Source organism: Egretta garzetta, unplaced genomic scaffold, assembly GCF_000687185.1.
Source record: "Egretta garzetta isolate BGI_Z169 unplaced genomic scaffold, ASM68718v1 scaffold16, whole genome shotgun sequence".
Classification (NCBI taxonomy): domain Eukaryota; kingdom Metazoa; phylum Chordata; class Aves; order Pelecaniformes; family Ardeidae; genus Egretta; species Egretta garzetta.
The window spans coordinates 1,953,944-1,968,868 of record NW_009260022.1 but is presented as its reverse complement, the minus strand read 5'-3'; the positions used below and the strand labels follow the sequence as shown (position 1 = coordinate 1,968,868).

General features: G+C 35.2%; 1 protein-coding gene across 1 annotated transcript in view; it reads left to right on the top strand.

Moving 5' to 3' along the window:
* Positions 1-14,925, top strand: part of LOC104127995 (sodium channel protein type 1 subunit alpha) — a 67,921-nt gene that overhangs the window by 25,105 nt on the left and 27,891 nt on the right. The window contains exons 13-19 of the mRNA XM_035896188.1: positions 809-1,098; positions 3,372-3,545; positions 4,153-4,509; positions 5,221-5,703; positions 9,088-9,205; positions 10,669-10,823; positions 13,428-13,601. Of these exons, the coding sequence (XP_035752081.1) occupies positions 809-1,098; positions 3,372-3,545; positions 4,153-4,509; positions 5,221-5,703; positions 9,088-9,205; positions 10,669-10,823; positions 13,428-13,601 (1,751 nt within the window). The remainder of the gene's footprint in view (positions 1-808; positions 1,099-3,371; positions 3,546-4,152; positions 4,510-5,220; positions 5,704-9,087; positions 9,206-10,668; positions 10,824-13,427; positions 13,602-14,925) is intronic.

The following is a 14,925-nucleotide window of genomic DNA, read 5'->3' as shown; positions in this document are numbered from 1 at the left end:
AGGTGTGTACTACACAAAGCTTAATATTTAATACCTGTTTTTTCAATGGACTTCTGAAAATTTGAGTTGAAACTTAAAAACTGATTTAAAATAGCTTACTTAACAGATACTGTCCCACAAAGTGACACATATTTATCAGTAAACTCAAAGATCTTTATTCATTAAGGTTGTTACACAAGTAAGCATTAAAGTTATTACCCAAGTAAGCATTTCTGTCTCATTGTTTTGCTACTGTCTACCTCATGTGGTCATCAGGACTACAAAGTTATGTTTGGTGGTCATAACTGAGTGGATGCTTACACATATTAATTAAAAATATATTATTGGACACAAAAAGGCCACTGAACAGTTTTCATATGTATGCAACCATTGTTAAAATATATATGTATTTTTAGCAGTTACATTTATTCAGTTACTCTTTAAAGAAGTGCTATTCTAGGTGATAAAAATGTCTTTTTCTTGAACTAGGAATTAAAATTATATTGAAAATTTTCACCCAAGCATTGCAAATTTTGGAATAAAAATATTTACATAATAGAACAGTAAGTGGGAGGAACAGGCTGAATTGTAATCAAGGAACAACAAAAAATATAATACAAGTGGATGCATACATTGATAATGATCAGAAAAGTGATTGGAATACAAAGAAGCTGTACTTGATACATAAGCTTTGAACAAAATAAATACATTTCATAGCAATTTTTATAGATTTTCATGAAAGGCCCTGTAAAAAGGGCATGCTTATTGGATGTTAATCAGTACCAGTTTAGACTGACAACTTGACTGGCAAAATTCATATAGGATTGAGGAATGCTGGAGCAATCACATAGTTACCTGTATGAACTTCTTTTTCCCACAGAACTCGAAGAATCAAGACAGAAATGTCCACCATGTTGGTATAAATTTGCAAATATTTTCCTGATCTGGGACTGCAGTCCGCATTGGTTAAAAGTAAAACACATCGTCAACTTAGTGGTAATGGACCCATTTGTTGACCTGGCTATTACAATTTGCATTGTTTTAAATACGCTCTTTATGGCTATGGAACATTATCCGATGACTGATGAATTCAATAACGTACTTTCAGTCGGAAATCTGGTAAGTCTGTTGGGTTTTTATGTTCATGATTTGGAAGGAGGTATGTCTGAAATAACTGAAAGAGGGAGGTTTAACAGCTTTTTTTTTTTTTTTTACTCTTTAGAAAGTAGACTTCTTGGACATTTATTGGTCTCTGGGACATTTATTGGTCACCAGATATGACTCTATCAGAACATTTTTGGAAATTTCACTGTGAACCCTGGCTCATGTAACTTAGGATGCTGTAAAATCAATATATTGCAGTGTTCTGCTAAGCCAAATTAAAAATTTAAAAAATGGCACTAATGCTACATTAAGTAAAGTCCATCTTAAACGGAAGTTGATTTGTCTAACTACTGAACCAGGAAATGCATTACTTCCATGAAAAAGACACTATGCAAATAAACATAGTGTTACTTGTTCAATCAATACAAATCTTTAAATTATGAATGTGTTTTTAATTCCTGTTTCCTGAGCACAGGTTTACAATAGCTAAAAGAGCCATTTAAAAGCATTCCTAGAATTTTCTTCTGTAAAAGACTTTTTATGTGCATATGTGGGTTGTTTGCTTTATATACTTCATGTAAAACTATGAAAAATACCCTGCAGTACTTTTTCCTCTTATAGTTTTTATATTTTTTATCATCAGATAATTAGTAAGCTCATGTTGTCAACTATATTTTCTCCCTTCTACTTCAAAAAGATAAATTATTAAAGAATTCAGGAGTTAGTTAATTTTTTGTAGCTCTGATGTTTTTGAACTGACAGGCTTGATTGCATAGAATTATCTGCAGCCGCAGTCCTACTTTGTCTCTTACTTTAAGAATTGATTTCTTATAATGGGATTTTTAATAATCGTTGTAAATAACTACAGCATTTAGAAGGACGAATTAATAGATAAATGCATAGCTGGTTTTCATATACTTAAAATAAGGAAAACTCTAAATCTGGTTTTCCTAGTAAAATGTAAAATCTTGTATTGTAGCATTTTATAGGTTTGTTTTCCAACCCAGAAAATGCCATATAAATCTTGGTGTACATCTGACTACAAAGGGAGTGCGAGAGCACCTGGCTGTAAGCACAATGCTCTTCCACTCAGGCTCCCTGACATAAAACCCTTCTGCAGTATACAGGCTCTCAGGGTTCACCTGCTCCACTTCAAAGCTCCTTGAGAACCTCACCATCCTCATCGTTAGGAACCTGAGTCAGTGTTTCAAACTGTATTTATTCATTCCTACCTCTTCCTCAGTGGTTCCAATCCTGTAGCTTAAAAAATAGTAACCTTTCCCTCTCTGGTGTTTGTGTCTGTGTCTGGAGTGTATTTAAAGAATGTAATAAAATCTATTTTGAGCATTGGTATTCCTAGGCAGAGCAAGCCAGACTGTTCTTGTCCATCTCCTGATTATCCCAGTTAGATTATTCTCTTTAGCTGTCCCATTTTCTGTTCAGCTTGCTTGAAAATGGGTTATCAAAACCAAAAAAAGAAAGCGTTTCAAATCAGGGCTCAGGCAGCCTTTAATGGTGGCTTTAGTACATTCCTATCCTATAGGAAATTCTTCTAAGACTTCTCTCAAAGCTACTCAGGGTTACTACCTTAGTGGCTCCCAAATACGATTCCTACTTCATTTAGCATAGCATCCCATGATCATATTCAAAATGCATTCTTAAGTGCTCTTTCATTTCTGACATTAAAGTGATTGAGCCAGTCAACTTCACTAAACTTACTGGCAACACCCAGGTAGAAGTTCCTCAGCTTCAGCAAATTGTATCTCAGTTGATCCCCGCCTGATATAAATAATCGTATCTCGGTTGAACTGAATGGGGTTATGGCAGGTTATACCAGCAAAGGAGCTGCCCCTCTGGAGTCTTAGATTTGGCCTCATGCATGCTGCTGTATAATGTAATTAATATACCAAGAAAGATGTTATACCATGTAATTTCTTGGAAAGCATTCTGGTTTATGTTGTGAAAATCAAATTTGCGATATTGTTTGTACAGTACAGGAGGAGAAAGTCCATATCCTGATAGAGTTGAAATTGGATTATAAATGTTCTAAAACAGAATTTTATGTAATTTGTTTAGTATAAAATTTAATTAATTGAAAAAATCATTTAGTTTGCGTGGCACTTGTTAAGGGAAGGTGGGCATAATAAATCACTACAGTACACTGAACTATTTTAAGTATCAGTTTTGGATAAGGCATTGCAGATACGTAACTTGAATTAAAAAACTAAACATCTGAATATGTAATATTATATTTCACAGTGAAATAACAAACTGCATTTTGAATTCAGGTCTTCACTGGAATCTTCACAGCAGAAATGTTTCTCAAGATAATTGCAATGGATCCTTACTATTATTTCCAGGAAGGCTGGAATATTTTTGATGGTTTTATTGTAACGCTTAGTTTGGTCGAGCTTGGTCTTGCAGATGTGGAAGGACTCTCAGTTCTTCGATCATTCAGATTGGTAAGTATACATCAATTGCACTGATTTTTCAATGGGGCTTCATTAAAATAATATATTTTTTTGCCTTAAAAATTTGCTTGATGTTTGCCACAGTACTGAGCCTAATGTCTCTTTCATTAGTACAAAACCTTATTACTTGTGGTATCTTACTGTCTTCAATGGCAATTGATGGAGATCCAGACAGATAGATAGCAGTGGGTGCCCTGGGCCTGTTTCCAGTGTATATACACACTTTAAACATCCTGCTATGCAGAAACAAATCAACTCACTAGATGTATTGTCCCCTGATTGGCATGCCAGGAATAGATCTGTTCTACAAATACCCATAGAAAAGTGGCCCATATGGCTTTAACAGACGAACCCTAAATTTTAAATTCCATCTAATATGACCGGTAACAACTTTGGCCTTCAGTAAAAACTATCCTTTGAGGATATCAAGCTCTAACTTCACAAAATTTTTCATCTTCATGCTTTTAGACAAGAGGATACCCTCCAAACAGTCATGCTCGGGGCATATTTTGCAGTAATATCCTTCCACAAATTAACTTTAAAATATCTTTTTTTCTCTCTTGCTAGTTGTCCTAACAGTATTTTTCTTTTCTTCCAGTTACGAGTTTTCAAATTGGCAAAATCTTGGCCAACTCTAAATATGCTGATAAAAATTATTGGTAACTCTGTGGGAGCTCTGGGTAATCTGACTCTGGTGCTGGCCATTATTGTGTTCATTTTTGCTGTGGTTGGGATGCAGCTGTTTGGGAAAAACTACAAGGAATGTGTCTGCAAGATCGCAAGTGACTGTGTGCTTCCACGCTGGCACATGCAAGATTTTTTTCACTCTTTTTTGATCGTATTTCGAGTGTTGTGTGGAGAATGGATAGAAACAATGTGGGACTGCATGGAGGTTGCTGGCCAAGCCATGTGCCTTACAGTCTTCATGATGGTCATGGTGATTGGAAACCTAGTGGTACGTAATCAAAGCATTAGCAAAAAATTATTTGGCAATAGAGTGGGCTCAATCCTGAAGTGAATAAGTGCTCTGGCTCTGCTTCAGCAAAGCACTTAAGCAGGTGGTTTCAAGTGATGCTTAAAGTTAAACTTAAGAGCTTTTTTGGATTAAGAACAAAGTATTCTGCAATATCAAAATCCTAAGAATGTTGCAATGAGCACTTAGTCACGTTCTTAATTTGTCTTTTGGCTCTTTGTAAATATTTTGTGCTTCAAATAATTTTAGTTTATGGGCTCTCTATAAACCATTTGCTGTGGATTTTTTTTATTACTTATCCCATATGATTAGTCACCTAAATAATCTAATTTCTGCTGTGTGATGGGATAAATTAAACTTTTAAATGATGCTGAACAGCAAATCTGTTATCTCCATTTTTAGATGATAAGATTTTGCACCAAAATATTTATATACTGTGGGGATTTAAAAACACATTTACAGGTATTAGTCAGTTGTTGGAATATTTTCGAATAGTGAACAGAACCTAAGCAAAATTTAAAAAGCTCAGTTTTTTATGGCAAAGAGAAAAAGTTTTGAGGGTACTTTTCTTTGGTTATGGTGAATTATTGGGATTTCAGTCTTCAATGTCAGTAATAAGAAAATTTTTAATAAAATAAATGTTCTTTGTTGGGATAAAGTCTAGAACAACCTTTTTTTTTAATCTTTCTGCAGGTACTGAACTTATTTTTGGCCTTGCTCTTGAGCTCATTTAGTGCAGACAACCTTGCCGTGACAGATGATGACAATGAAATGAATAATCTCCAAATTGCAGTAGCAAGAATGCAGAAAGGCATAGATTATGTGAAAAGAAAAGCACGTGAATTCATCCAAAAAGCTTTTGTTAAAAAACAAAAAGCTTTAGATGAAATCAAACCACTTGAAGATTTGAACAACAAAAATAGCTGTATTTCTAACCATACAACTGTGGAACTAAGCAAGGATCATGACTATATTAAAGATGCGAATGGAACAACTAGTGGCATAGGCACAGGTAGCAGTGTGGAAAAATACATAATTGATGAAAGTGATTACATGTCATTCATAAACAACCCAAGCCTCACTGTGACAGTGCCCATTGCTGTGGGTGAATCCGACTTTGAAAATCTAAACACAGAGGAATTTAGTAGTGAGTCAGACCTGGAAGAAAGCAAAGAGGTATTTAGATATTTTGTGCGTTTCTCTCTGATCTTTTGAGTATTTTTCTTTTTTTTTCAGCGTAAGCCAGTGTATTCAGTTCTTGATCATTTGTTATTTTGACACTTCTTTGCTCGTGGGCATAAATGGGTGCACAAAGGAGGGTTTAATTCTTGATGAACTAAAGTGTAAGAAAAGGTTAAAAATTACAGTCTCCAAGAGGTGATCAGACGCCAGGCAATAGGAGATCAAACTAATCCACAAGAACTGTTTATGGTCCATATCGTAATTGCAACAACCAGTAGAGCAGGGCAGTGCCTTAGCTCCAGACTTATTCCACCAGAAACTTTTGTTTGCTTTCTGTAACAAGGGTCCCATGAGGAGTGTCATACATCTTCTCTCTGCCACTCAAAAAATCCCCCTCTAAGGGATTTTTTTGTGAGCAGGTATAAACCAGAAAACATAGAGATAGTTTATCTATTTTCTTCAGGCACTGGAATTATTTTAGATTTTAAAATTGTCAGCTCTTCTGTGGTTACGTTCCCATAAAAATAAGTTTTAACCATAGACTTTTCCATATACTTCAAATTCACTTAATTGTTAAAACCAAAAAATAGTATCAAAAGTTAAAAATATCTCATGTTGCTAAGGGAATACCAAAGCAGGCTATAGATATAAAGCCAAGTTGAGAACTGTATTTTTTAAAAAACACATTAAGGCTATAACTGTTCCTGTGACTTAGCTTGTTGACATTTTAGTCAAATCAGAAAATTATCTTTCCAGATATTTAAGAAAACTAATTTTCTGACTTGAGGAACCTCAACCTTAAACTAGCTAGTTTGCATTCTGGTAGCAATCCAGTTTCTTTGTGGGATAGCTCATCTTCCACTGCCACTGTTGTATTGCTAACAGTACTTCAGACACCTAATTTTAGGCTAGCTGAATTCTGTACGGCCATTACTACATTGTGCATAAGCCCTCTCAAGTTCTTAAAAAAACCCGCAGTGTTAAGCTATGTGCAATCTGAGAAAGGAGATCTGTATAGAACAGCCTCTGCCCATAGTAACCTATTTCAGAGACAGTGTTGTTCCCATTTCCAAATTAATATCTGAAGCATTAGTGTTTCTTTTCCTGTTAAATATTAGCCAAAATATCTTATAATTTGGCTGTGACTCAAGCTGCTGAACTGCTGCCACAATAGAGGTTATAAGAATGTACTTGAGCATATTATGAACTTGCCCCAGCATGAAGAATTTCTAAATAAAACAACTTGTCATCTACTCTCCCCACAACTACCTCAGTGCTGACCAGTCCAGTCCAGTCTTCTAACCCATCATAGAGCAGGCAGACAAATGGTGTGACACAAGCTGGTTTATGACCAACCAATGGGGAACAGATTCAGTTTAGGAAAGCTTTCTGTAAATGCACAGCTACCTGTAGGACTAGGGCTACCTTTTATCTCATTGAGAAAGTACTGTGATGTTTCTGACTTCCTCCAGAAGCTTATGAAAGAGCAGTTACATTATATAGATTTCCTTGGAGAATCCATCCAGCAGTGTTGTTTTGTATTTGAGTCCAACTCCTTATTTTATAGAGACTGTTAGTATAATGGGGCTGTAGAAAAGAAACAATAAACACCAGAACAGCAAAGTCTTTGAATTAGCAGGGTTTTTGCTGAGACACTTACTTAGAAAAGACTGCATGGATTCTCTACTTCTCAGGCCAGAGGGCACTAACAGGTGAGCTCCATCTGACTTCAGACTATACAAAGTTTTTCAGCACCATTCCTGGAGTTTTATGGTGCTGGCCAGGATTCTGTTTTGCTGATTGGGACAGCTCTAAAGGTGTGGGGTTTCTGCAGAGGTTTTGTTTGTTTGCTTGGTTGGTTGGTTTGGTTTGTTTTTTCAGCTGAGTACTCTTTTGTCCCTTAGCAAAGTAATAAATTAATCATCTTAAAATTGTAAATTACACTGAGCTTACAAAGAACTTAATTTTAGTGTGCAAAAAGTAGCTGACAGTAATATTACAGAAAATCTGCTTCTTAGAAGAAAATAGAGAAATAGAATGAAAAGGGTTTTTTCCAAAAATGAAAAAGCTTTGAAAAAGTTTTGAAAAGTGTTTTCAAAATTATTTTGCAAAGTGGTAAATCATACTGCAAAGGATGATTTGTGAAAATTGGATTACTTGAAGTAGACAATATTTTTGTAAAAATATTAGAGAGGCAACTCTGTAATGTAATTTGGGAAAAAAAAAAAAAAAACCTCTGTAAATTGGTTTTTGTGACAAATAACGACAGAGCCTGAAACTGGATACATAAACCCATTTTCCTGATAAAGTGAAACATTGTTATTCCAATCTCTGTAGTCACCGCAAGATGAAATTAACTAAAACCTGGCTACTTAAAATATTACAAATTTTATTAATCACCATGCAACTCAACGTCAATGAGTCCTGGAATTGTTACTGAAAAATGGACTGGCTACAGCTTCAGTAACAGTTTTGTTGTTAGGGTTTGGGGATTTTTTTGTCCTCAATATCAAAAAGCCTGCTGCAACCTAGCACTGATGGACCATTTATTCCATTATTTTGTTTACCTCTACATCCTTAAATATGTTTCCTTCACAATTTTTACCCAAACTTTAGCCACGATACTAACGAGCTAGGTTGCAGCCAGGTCCCAGCTGCCTGTTACAATGGTTTGAGAATTTTTAGGATAGGATTAGCTTAAGTGCATTCAGTTTTTAAAAATTTGGTTTCCACTTTCCACTCCTGTCTATGCTCATCATGTTATTGAAAATTTGATTAGGTTATAAAACACAATCTGATGTTTTATGGGCTATCTTTAATCTACCTCAGCCTTATTGTATGCAGTTTTTGCTTCATTCTGAGCTAGACTTTCAGCAATTTTAATCTGTACTTGCTGACTTCTAAAGTAAGCCTTCTCTGCTGATCAGTTCTTTTTTCCTGCATTCCTCTGAACTCCCACCTCATTTATATAGCTGTATTTAGGCTCTTACCTGCTTTTCAGTAGACACTATAGATTCCTGCATATATATTTAAGCTTTATTATTTCTATGTACGTCAAGGGATCATTGCCACTTACGGCTAGATGTGGTCATAAAGCTTTGCAGGCTTAGCATCATCATTCATATTTTTCAGTTTAAAGCATAATTTTGTTTAAAGCCTTATTTATCACTGATACACCTTCTAGTTAATGGATCCATTCAATGCAGAAGGAAAACCAAAGATTGTACAAATTTCACGTTTATCAGCAATTTACTTACATCGAATACTAGAACACAAAAAAACATGGCAGAATTATTTACTTATTCTGAAAACAACTAATATTTGCCTTTAAAAATATTTACTGTGCATTTGTGATGCTTTTTTTTTTTTCCTTCACAGAAGTTAAATTTGTCTAGCTCATCAGAAGGTAGCACAGTTGATATCGGACTTCCTGCAGAAGAGCAACCAGAAGCTGAACCTGAAGAAGCCCAGGAGCCAGAGGCCTGCTTCACAGAAGGTGTTTGGAACAAAAATACTAATAATACTTATTCATAAATTATGGAATAATTCTCTATTTAAACTAAGTATTCATCTTTACGTATTGAATTACTCTTTTGTTAACGCTTAAATGATTATTATTAGCAGTAGTACATTTAGATCATGGTTTACCATATAGATAATGATACCACAATGATACTACATATCAGATACACAATTAAGAAAACATTTTATCAGAAATTTATCATTATTTTTAACATATATTACTAAAAGTTTTATTTTATTACTAACTACAGTACTTTCTGAGTTTAGTTAGTCTCCTAGATAATAAAATAACACACTATTTTTATACCACTCTTCACAGATGTCTAAGTGCTTTATAAAGTATACATTATTGAAACAGCGGTTGAGTGGTAAATAAAAACTGCACATGGATGTTTTTGTGCAAAATGCTAAATGAACCTTCTATAAGTTGGCAAAAAGAGAAGGAAGGGCCTTTGTGTACCACCTGGGGCAAGAACAGTCTCTCCAGTGGATGTATTCATCTTTCCTGCTTCCTTCATTGTCTGTTTTATACAACTCAATAAAACCAGAATCTGGTCATAAACTTTCTTTTCAAAGGCATTTCCTTCTGAGAAACCTTATGGATGTGTGCATGTAAAGGAAGTGGGGAAAGGAATAGGTTTAAAACAGTCATGTAAGGCTATAAATGTCATTTTTGGTATCTGTAAGCAAAAGCTAGATTTCAAGTTTGGAACGTAAATGCTACTGTCAGTGCTAGGGTTGGGTTATTTCTGGACGTGACAACAGGAATTTCTTTAGACATTTACACTGAACTAGTGAGAAGTAGTACTAGTATCAGACTTGGATTTGGCAAAGAAAATACTATTATTGGTTACTAGTATTTTTCTACCTAAATGAAACAAGAAACAAAATCAAGTCAGCAGCTAAATCATGAAAGTTTAAATAAATTATGGGCACAAGTTAGAGAAGTTAACTGGTTCTGAAAAGCTCAGAACTCAGATAGCAGACAGAATTTTTTCATAAAATAAATGCAACATTGTCTGAATTTAACGAGAATAAACAAAAGAAATTACAATTTAACAATACTTCCCCATATCTTACTACATAAACCTACTATACATATGGATGAGATTGTATATTTTTATTCATACTTTGTATTTTGTAATTTGGCTTCATGTTCCATGGACTTTTATGGTTTTGTGTGCACTGTATTGAGCACTTAGTTCTTGATAAATGAGAAATGCTTCTCACTTGTTCATTTAATTGTAAATTCCAATTGTCTCAGTGTTAATTTTTTTTGCTTTGGAGAAAAAGAAGGTCATCTATGTGAAAATCTATTGGTAGCACAGCTTCTGGAAAAGTAGTATTGTATCATTAATAGAATGCATAACCTAAATTAATGCAATTCAACAAAGTCTCTGTTTTTTTCCCTTCCTCGATACATACATTGTTTTAAAGGCTGTGTACGAAGGTTCAAGTGCTGTCAAGTAAGTATAGAAGAAGGGAGAGGAAAGCAGTGGTGGAACCTTAGAAAAACCTGCTTCAGGATTGTCGAACACAACTGGTTTGAGACTTTCATTGTCTTTATGATTCTCCTCAGTAGTGGAGCTCTGGTAAGTAAAACATGAACAGAGTATCACAGTGTTGTCAGAAAACTTCTTAAAAGTTGGCTCTTCAAAGATTGTTTTAACCTAGTTTTCTCCACCAGAAAGAATACATAATTCAAATGGCAGAACTAAATGTTAGTTAAGCCTTTGAAAGAATGGTAGAAAAAGTCTCTTAACAGTCTGTTGAAAAAAGAACGGACAGAATAGAGCCTGAAGCAGGGAGAGGGACAACATGCAAAGAAGAGAACATATTTAACTGTTATTTGAGTTTGCTCTCTAGTTTTACTGGTGTTTACTGATATAACTCAGGGAAAAGAACTGCCACTGGTGAAAAAAAAGAGTTTGGAAGTAACTGTAGTGGCATAAACAGCTCACAATACCCTGCAAGAGCCAGAGCTGGCTTGTAGGGTCCTAGAGATGTTATGTACTAGAACGCAAGAAAGATTGACTGTGTGTTTATAATTATTCCCTTCTAAGAATAAGAATTTATTATTTATGCTTCTAATTCAACTTCTACTAACTCATACTCATGTAGAGTAAAGGCATATCTGTAAAACCATGACTTTCCTTTCGGGTTAACAAGTATGTGAGGACAGAATAAAAAGAAGCCAACCAAAATAGAAATCTGTAACAATAAAAGAAACAAAACATACCAATAATACGGTATTTCACAAATACAAATAATGACAAAGAATAAAGAAATTGGAGATGAACTCTTAAATAAATGTGAGCCTGGATACATATTGAACTGAAGTTTCTCAGGCAAACTACGCGCCTAAGATAACATAGGCTATATCTAGCATCTACCCTGGTAGATGCAATTACCCTTTGGTAAATTACTTAAGTTCCTACATCATAAAGCAAAATTGTGTTGCAAAACTGTATTATAAATTCTTTCGATGACTCCCAACACTTTAAAATACCATTAATGATTAGCAGTTTATGATTATACCTATCATTATATTCTCTAAGTATAATTTTGGTTTTGTTTGGTCTAATATCAACACAATCATCAAACAAGCAACTTTTACTCAACATCATGTGACACCTTCCCTGTGACTTAAAACTCAGAAATAAAAAAAGACTCACATTTACACTATTGAATTTTGATTCATGCTACCAAGTGGAGAAAACCTTTAGTGACAAGAATTTAAATGAGAGAGAAGTACTGGCAAGAGATCTGATAAAGGTGAATTTCCATCATTGTATTTAGAGGGAATTTGAGATGAGATCCCACAGTGTTAGCATCTTGCCTTTGTGAACCTAAAGTGTGTGTCATCCACAGAACATTTATTTTGTGAAAATGCTTCAGAGACCAGGGGATTAGCCCAAGCCTCTGGAGATGTCAAATCCTGCTCTGCCTTCAACTGCCTGTGTAATAGTGAAAAGGTCTCTTTGGACCTGCCTGTACTGTGTTCTGACGTCCACCCCAAGGCCACACTCCAGACGACTCAACTCTCACTGTCATTACAGCCAGGGAATCTGGCAGGCACAGGCACACTGCAGGCTGCCTGCAAACACCTGCCCTAGGGCAAGGGAGCAGACACACTCCTAGCTGCCCAGAGCACTGCTAGCTGAGCCTCTGGCATACTCCCACCTATAAGAAGGAAATGATGCGTGTTGGCTCTCCCCAGTTTTGTGAGATAAAGTTGTCAGTGATTACATATAGTGCCTGATCTAAGTACTCAAAATTACTGATATGCAGATATTAATTCAATGATTGGTAGACAAACACTAATCATTTGAAGCAGGCTGGGTAAAAATGGATGTTACTATCAATAAATATCCAAATCTCCGCAAGCTAGCAGATCATTCCAGTTCTTTCAATTCAATAAAATCAATTGTTCTCCATAAGAAATAACAGCATAATTAAAAATTACAAGCAATTAAAGGAAAATTTCTTGGAGGATGTGAAGAATTTCTGAAAAGCAGAAGCTATGTTTTTTCAAATGAAAACCCACAAAAAGCGTAAATAACATTGCAAGGATCTCAGAAATTTTATGTTTCTCAAAATGTGAATAAAACAGCAAAGCAGGTATTTGATTTAGACAAATGCCTTTTTTAAGAAAGGAAGAATTTGATTTATGATTTATTGCTTAAAATTTTCAAAAAGCAACAGGACTTAAAAACATAAGATAATTGTATTGTCATTGTCCTCAAAAACTTCACAGCTATGGCCCTGGACATTGAAAATGGATCTACCTACATAGAAACCAAATTATCTCAGTAGAATTCAGTTCAGGCATATCACTCTGCAGAATCAGTGTTCTTTTTGAGTACTGGAAATGCTCTGAGAAGAATAATTCACCATCAGCAATAAATAAATTTTTAAAAAATCTCTGACCAGTGAAGTGGTTGCTGTGTAATATATGCTTCTCCTTCCTGTGAGCTGGAAAATATAGTTCCATAGGGGTAAAACAGGCATATATCACATTAGCAGAAAAGGAGACATCAGATAGAAGTGACACTCCCACGCCTTTTCTTGAAGAAAGATTGTTTCCTTTTTTTGTTGCCTTTTCTTTTTTTTTTTTTTTTTTTTTTTTTTTGTTACAACATGATGTGGAGTAACAAAAGGGAACAACAAATATCTTTGAATGTGTTTACCCACAGGCTTTTGAAGACATATATATTGAACAGCGCAAAACAATCAAGACTATGCTGGAATACGCTGACAAGGTCTTCACTTACATCTTCATACTGGAAATGCTGCTGAAGTGGGTGGCCTATGGCTATCAAACCTACTTTACTAATGCCTGGTGCTGGCTGGACTTTCTGATTGTTGATGTATGTAGTATATTTTCTAGGTGTTACTTTTATGTTTGTCTGTTTTTTTTTTTTAATTACTTGCTCTAGTTTACTTTTCAATTTAAAAAGTAAGGTAGATGAGAAAAAAAATCCGTATTTCTCTTTCACTTTACATTTACAACACTGCCTTCCTATATCACAGAGTTAAGAAAGACTGGAATTTCTCCTGCTGACAAAAGAACCTCACATGGTAGGACCACAAATAGTTAAAGGGTTTATCCCAGCACTGGTGTTGAAAGATGTAGTGCTGTCCCCTGTTCCATTCCTAGCAGCTCATTCTCACCTTCAGACCTGCCTTCCCCCCCGCTACGGTCTAAGTCGCATCCAGCATATAGACGGGTGTCTGGTCCACCAGACATCAGACACTCATCTGGATTAAAACTCCAAGAAAACAAACATCATGCCCTCAAATTTCAGCATATGGCTGAATTAGGGTTTTACAGGGAATGCAACATGTAGCATGAGTGGTGGGGCTTACTTAGTATTAAAAATCCAATGAATATTACTGAGCTTGCAATATTCACAGCTGTGTTTGAAATTAGGCTCAATAATCCTCCCTGCAAGGGCTATCTAATAGTTATAACTCCTCTGTGCTGTGTAACGGGGGAGGCCACTTCTTGATGTATTAATGCAATTATGGAGAATTTAAAGTAATGTCCTAAGTATGCCCCCTTGAGAAAACCTCCAATGTGCAGAAACACATACTTTTTCTGCAGTCTACGAAGTTCTGTGTGTGAAACTAAAATACTGGTTTGCCTAGTTACTAAACCACAACCAGTTGCTACATTTTTAAGATAGAAATTTCTGGTAAAACTTGTATGAAAACCAAATATTAAACAAGCTCAATTTTAAAATTAAGATGCATTCCATCTTGGTTTCAATGACTTAGAAATAAACACTGAATAGGTAAAAGCTGAACTTCATAAGCAGTTACTGACCCAAGGAATTGCTAAAAATCAAGGTTTCTGAATGTGTTCCCAGCATACAAGGGCTAAGCAAAGCCATTCATTTTCTCAAGCTTTGTTTTCTGACTGGCATCTACAACCCTTTTGATTGGTGTGCATTATGGATTAAATATATCTAGGATTCAACTTCACATACACAGCTTCAGATAACCACGTTCAAACATAGTACTCATACAAAGAAAGTACCCTTTCTTTGGAAAACACTTTTGTTCTTCAGTATCTAAATTCTTCTCAAAATGGGTATCTAAGTGGCACCTATAACAAAAATAACTTGAAGAAGCATGCAAGCAGAAGCACTGGTTCCTTTTCTAAACTAATTTTCACTAATATTTGACCTT